At 43.8% G+C, this 6,240-nt stretch overlaps 1 protein-coding gene across 1 annotated transcript in view; it reads right to left on the bottom strand.

Moving 5' to 3' along the window:
• anxa5a (annexin A5a) overlaps positions 1 to 6,240 on the bottom strand; it is a 26,727-nt gene that overhangs the window by 15,161 nt on the left and 5,326 nt on the right. The window contains exons 3-5 of the mRNA XM_019887399.1: positions 4,973 to 5,057; positions 3,919 to 4,013; positions 2,775 to 2,888 (exon numbers count right to left, since the gene is read on the bottom strand). Coding sequence (XP_019742958.1) covers positions 2,775 to 2,888; positions 3,919 to 4,013; positions 4,973 to 5,057 — 294 coding nt within the window. The remainder of the gene's footprint in view (positions 1 to 2,774; positions 2,889 to 3,918; positions 4,014 to 4,972; positions 5,058 to 6,240) is intronic.

The raw sequence follows: 6,240 nt of genomic DNA, 5'->3' as shown, positions 1-6,240 counted from the left end.
TAAATCAACCATGATTTTAAACTATGTATTATCAATATTCATTATTCCAAACACGAGAAAGCATTTAGCAAACATAACTGGAATCGAGCAAAAGGACTCCAAATCCCAACGGCCAAACCCGGAAGTGAATTGCCGGCATTATTGACTCCAGCTGTAACGCAAATTACTTGGTTCAAACAAACATTCTAGTGCCACCGCACAAACGTGACGACTGTGCAAAAATAACTACATAAAAGACACCACTGTTACAGAAAGACTTTCCACGCTATTAAACTGCCGATCGCGAACGGAACAAACCGTGATTGAAACTAACTGTGATGCCGCTTTTTATACGTTGCGCTAACTGTCACCTGTCAGTGGCAGACCCGCCCCTCTTAAAGCGCCAGCTTAATCCATCAATATGCGTTTCCCTGGATGGAATTTATTTGATTCCTTCGTGATTTTTGCGGTCCTCGGACCCACTTTATATCTGTGGACAAGGCATTCGAGGCTCTAATCCCTCATTGTGTCCGAGGACCGGCAACCCGAGGCCAAGGCCACGGCCAAGGACTTGACTCCCAAGGCCAAGGCCAAGGCCAAGGACTTGACTCCCGAGGCCAAGGACCAAGGACCGACCTTCGGGGAACACATCACTGCTCAAAGTGCACATATTCCAACTTGTCACCCAGAAGTTTCATTAAGTGTTCATAACAGATTCAGATGCCGAAGTCCTGCTATTGTTATGCACTTTACCATCATTAGCACCGCATTTTTCGAAAGCCTTTTGACAAGCGTTGAAATGTTTGGTCTTATTATTCTTTTAGAAGTCGCTGATGGTTTCGACTTGTGAGCGGGCAGCGTGGGATCGGTTCCTAATCAGTGACGGTGAGAATGTGAGTGTGAATGGTTGTTTATTTCTATATGTTGCCCTGTTACTGACTGGCAACCAGTTCAGGGTATAGTTTGCCTTCCGCCCGAAGCCAGCTAGGATAGGCGGCAGGACACCCCGCGACCCTAGTGTGGATAAGTGGATCAGAAAATGGATGGATGTATGGATGAATGGATATTTCCTCAGTAAGATGGTCACATGCATTGCATTTATTTGGAATGGAAAATGGCTACGGCCCGGTAGTCGCCTGGTTAACGCATCGGCCTCACAGATGCTGGATTTGATTCTGGCTTCGGCCTCCCTGTGTGGGGTTTGCATGTTCTCCCTGTGCCAGCGTGGGTTTTCTCCGGGTACTCTGGTTTCCTCCCACATTCCAAAAACATGCGTGGCAGGTTAATGAACCACTTTAAATTGTCCCTACATGTGAGTTTGGGTGCGGATGGTTGTTTGTCTATGTATACCCTATTGGCTGGCGACCAGTTCAGGGTGTCCCCCCGCCTACTGCCCGAAGACAGCGAGAAAAACAAACAAACCATGAAACAATTCTCTCAAAATATAAGGCTTAATTCGGTCGAGATACAAGCTATGACTTTTCTTTCCTGAACTTATCAATTTTGGAATATTGTGGAACAATATTAACCCTTTCAGGGACAGCGGTTACTACAGTGGACACTAGGTTGGTCCACATTTTCATGGCAAAAAAAAAAGTTTGTCGGATTCGTCGGGCCGGGTCGGAATTCTTGTCGATACTATGGTACCAGGTTCTGTGCAAAATTTCATTCCGATCTGATGATATTTTCCTGTCCCGCAAAGCGGCCAAAGTTTCCACCATAACAACTGGTCTCAATAGGGTGAACATGTGTATTTTAACCGTGTATTTTGCCATGCGTGACACTGGCTGGGCTGAATGTTGCCCGAACGATCACCTCCTGACTAACTAACCCTTCCATCGCTGCTCTCAGCAGCCGGAGACAAACTCAAACGCACGCCTAACACACAACGGTCACCTACTGGCGAGCTAATATCTTTCAATTGAAGTCGAGAATCGCCGGAATTCTTACTGGACGCTGAGCTGAGGACGCTTTTCGACATCGAACATCACCACGGCTCGTCGGCGCGCTCGTCACCTACGGGTGGTGAACGACTTTGCGGAGAGGGGCGTCGCCCTCATCAGCGCGTTCTGCGGCGCCATCACGCGCGACGAGGAACAGCGACAGCACCTTCTGCAGGTCGTGGAGCGACACCGGGCGTTGCACCCGTGCGCGAAGTAGGCATGGGATGGCACGCACGGCGGATTTCGTTTTTTTTTGTGGTCTAACAGTGTCACTAGTGTTGATGGACATTATGGACAGATAGACAGATGGACCAGTTAACATGGACCAACAATCTCACCAGTGTTGAAGGATAACCACGGTTGCCTTTTTTGCAATACATGCGTTCCTGTCTTCCGTCTTTGAATTATTGCAAGTGCGAACTGAGCAAAACAAAATCCTTACTGTACGGGAGAAACCGTACTACCATTCAGCCCCGTAACATTCTTTCCATAGGGGAAACTTTGGTCGCTCTGCGGGACGGGATAAAATTATCCGATCGGAATAAAATTTTGCACACATCCTTGTGTCATAGTATCGACAAGATTTCCGACCCGGCCCGACGAATCCGACAAACTTTTCCAAAATGGACCACCCTAGTGGACACCTTATCATGTTATCAAGTTACAGGGTGCATGAAAGGGTTAAAGGAAAAATCGAGATGGAAAAAAGTCCATGATAGCGAACTAACAAACAGACACTCAGAAAACAACTTGTGACCTTTTGCTTCAATACTTGACATACATAAATGTGGAATTCCTGTGCTATTTGTGTCTTCTGTGCGCAATTGCCAACGTTTTTGGCGTCAGGCTTACCTTGATGGCCTTGTGCAGCAGTGTGGCATCGTACACGACGGGCAGAGTCATCAGGGCCACGATGAGACTCTCAAACAAACCTCCCAGCTCCGATTTGAGAGCGCTGACCAGATCCTGTGGGAGCCGAACGATCGATGATGTTTGCCCTCAGTAATAACTGCATTTGTATCGAACTGTTTTGTGTTTCATTTGGAAAGTCATCAATTTGGAGAAGGAAAAAAAAAAAGGGCCATAATCCGTCGTATAAGCAGAGTGACATATAGACATAATGGAGACTTAACAACCAAGTGTGAATGTTTTTTTTTTCTTTGTGTCGTTAAAACGTTTTCATGTCCGCAGTAGAATGTCAAGAAATTATTAAATGGAACTTGGATCTTGCACTTAAAGGGGATGTCAAGTCAATAATAATAATATGTTCGATGTGGCCCCACCAGTCTAAACACAACATTCTGATTAATATTGCATTTGTGGAATAAGAACTAAGCAGCAAAATCCATGGTCATGTGACATTCACAAGCTGAGCCCAAAGGCAGTGATTAGCGGGGTTGCATATAACATCCATCCATCCATCCATTATCTGAACTGCTTTATCTTCACAAGGGTCGCGGGGTGTGCTGGAGCCTACACCAGCTGTCTTCGGGCAGTAGGTGGGGGGACACCCTGAACTGGTTGCCAGCCAATCACAGGGCACATAGAGACAAGCAACCATCCAAGGGACAATTTAGAGTGTTCCATTAACCTGCCATCCATGTTTTTGGAATGTGGGAGGAAACTGGAGTACCCGGAGAAAACCCACGCAGGCACTAACCAGTCAACCACTGGGCCACCCTACATATAACATTTTATTGGAACACATTTTTTTGACTTGACTTCCGCTTTCGAATGTAAATAGAACCGAGGTGCACCTAAAAATGCACTTCACTGGAGTTTAAAAAAGTTTAAGTCACTGTGACAATATGCCAGCAACTTTGAACTAGTGGTTCTTAAGAATCTAAATGCTAAGATTTGTTCCATGAAGCTGGAATGATGTTTTTTTCTCTGCAGTAGTTTTTTCTTCATTTCATGGCATTCATAATGTACATCCAAAAGGGCAGAAGTAAATGCCTCCTCCCAAACAGCTCGGCTGTCTGTTATCCAGGCTCACCTTTCCGTAGGCCGTTTTGTACGCCGCTTTTATTTGCTGCCGCTGATTGTTGCTGCGCGCCGCCAGCAGCATGAGGATCACGTCTTCATCTGTCCCTGTCGGACAAATGACTCATGAGCTAAGAAGAAAAAGACCGGGATCAGGGGCCGAGAGGAGAACAGGCGAAGGTGGTGATTTAATAATGGATATCTTGTGAAAAATCATAAGAGAGCGAGAGAGAGAGAGAGAGAGAGAGAGAGAGAGAGAGAGAGAGAGAGAGAGATCTCAAATGGATCAACAAGCCAAAAAAACAACACGGGTCGATGTGAAGGAACAGACACCAATCCTGAGCTCAAACACTAAGGTGATGCTACATTATTTGAACAGGGTCAAGTTGAAAAACGTATAATATAGTGATCATCCAAGTCATTGATCAATACAAATGAGCGCATTTGAATCTGTGCACTAGTGGGATTTTTTTTTTTTTTTAATAAACTTGATGAACAGATTGTACATTACAAAGAGACTCATCACATGAGAAAAATAATACAGATCAGATAGTACATTAACAAAAACATATTTTAAAATGTAATGCTAATAATAAATAAATAAATGCCAGTGGTCCTAAATACACATTAAGAAACATTGAAAACATTAAAATGGGAACACAATTTCAAGGTTTCAACAGTTTTCTTATTTTCCAGCCAGATATAAGGCACTAGTGGGATTGTGCAATCACTTAGCCAGTGTTTTGCAAACTTTTAAATATTGTAAAATAAGTTTGAAATGATATCACTGTGTTTTAGTTTTAATTTTAGGATTTCAATGAACAATATAGAGCCTATATTATCGGGAATTATAAACATTTTTCGTGTGGGCGTCGAGTATTTTTGAATTGTCACTATTCACTCTAATGGCTTTTGACATCTTTTTTTACTGTAGACTCCACTGACAGCCGTGGTACGCTAATGGTAAGAGTGAGATACGTGGGAAGAATACTGAGACGAATGCAAATGAAACATTTTGAGAATACGAATGCTGAGAATGGCAGCGAAGCAAAGAGTTAAGCACTTACCAAGTCCTTTCATGGCTCGGTGGAGGATATCGGCGTCGTGTACGGCGTCAAAATTGACAAAAGGTCGGACGCTACCTCGGTACGTCTGCAGGAAGGAAATACATTTCATTATTTATTCTTAAAATTGACATGTGAATAATTCATTGTGAGGTTAGTTCTATTGAAATGTAGTTGTAAAATAAAACAAACTGCACTCCAGTTTGCTCACCTCTTTCTAGCATGTTAAAAACTGATTCTAACCAAGCCAAATGAAGTTAGGCCAAATTGTGTGTATATGAAAGCCTAAAAACGAGGATAAAAAGCAAACATGCAACCAACTGCTATGCAAACAGCAAGTACTGTATATCAAAAGGTAAATTAAGTTTTGTCAGGTTCTGTTTTGGAGGGTAAATGAGCAAAAAGTTCTAGCATGCTACCAGTTGCGAGGCTAGCATCCTTCTCATATCCTATACACCAGAGGCGATCGCTCCAAGACTGCAAGGGAAGCTCAGCTTCCCCTAAAATGTCAAAAAATAAGTGATCAAATATAGGTGTGTACATACAATTGTGTGTACATGTCATTGACTAAATATGCGCTACAACGCGCTCAACTTTTGTTCCGAATGAGCTTCTTATTACTGGTTACGACGCGACTCTCTTCTCATTCATTCCCACAGCTTCCCTGTGCTTTAAACTGTGTGGACACTCAGCATCTACCGCGCGCAAGCTGGGCGTCTAGAGCAGGGGCCCCCAACCTTTTTTGCCCCACGGACCGGTTTATGTCAGACAATATTTTCAGGGACCAGCATTTAAGGTGTGGCAGAAATAATACAACGAAATAATATGGTATGAGCTGCATGAAAACTGTGGCGTTTTCGAAATATAATAATAAACACAAGGAGCGTCTAATAATCTGGCAACACTCCGATCGCTATGGCAATGTTTAATGCCTTCAAAATACGATACAACGCAAATTCAAAGTGCATGAAAATGACGACTCACCACAGCACCGAGCTTGATTTTCTGCAACCAGACGGTCCCATCTCGGGGTAATAGGAGACAATGACACCTCAAGTGTGTGGTTTATGTCGAGTCTACTTCGTAATTTTGTTTTCGTCGCCGTTGCTGCAGAAACCCCCAGCCTCACACAGGTAGGATGTCGGAAATAGCAACAGTGCTATTGTGGCGATCTCAGAGTATTCAGCCATAACTTTGATCCAGTTGTTTCGAACGTACTTTTAAGGCCGCTGTCATTTGTGATCTCCAAGCAGCATTTTTACTCATTTTGC

The sequence above is a fragment of the Hippocampus comes genome, unplaced genomic scaffold (genome assembly GCF_001891065.2).
Source record: "Hippocampus comes isolate QL1 unplaced genomic scaffold, H_comes_QL1_v1.1 scaffold202, whole genome shotgun sequence".
Lineage (NCBI taxonomy): Eukaryota > Metazoa > Chordata > Actinopteri > Syngnathiformes > Syngnathidae > Hippocampus > Hippocampus comes.
This window is presented reverse-complemented; position numbering and strand designations above follow the sequence as displayed.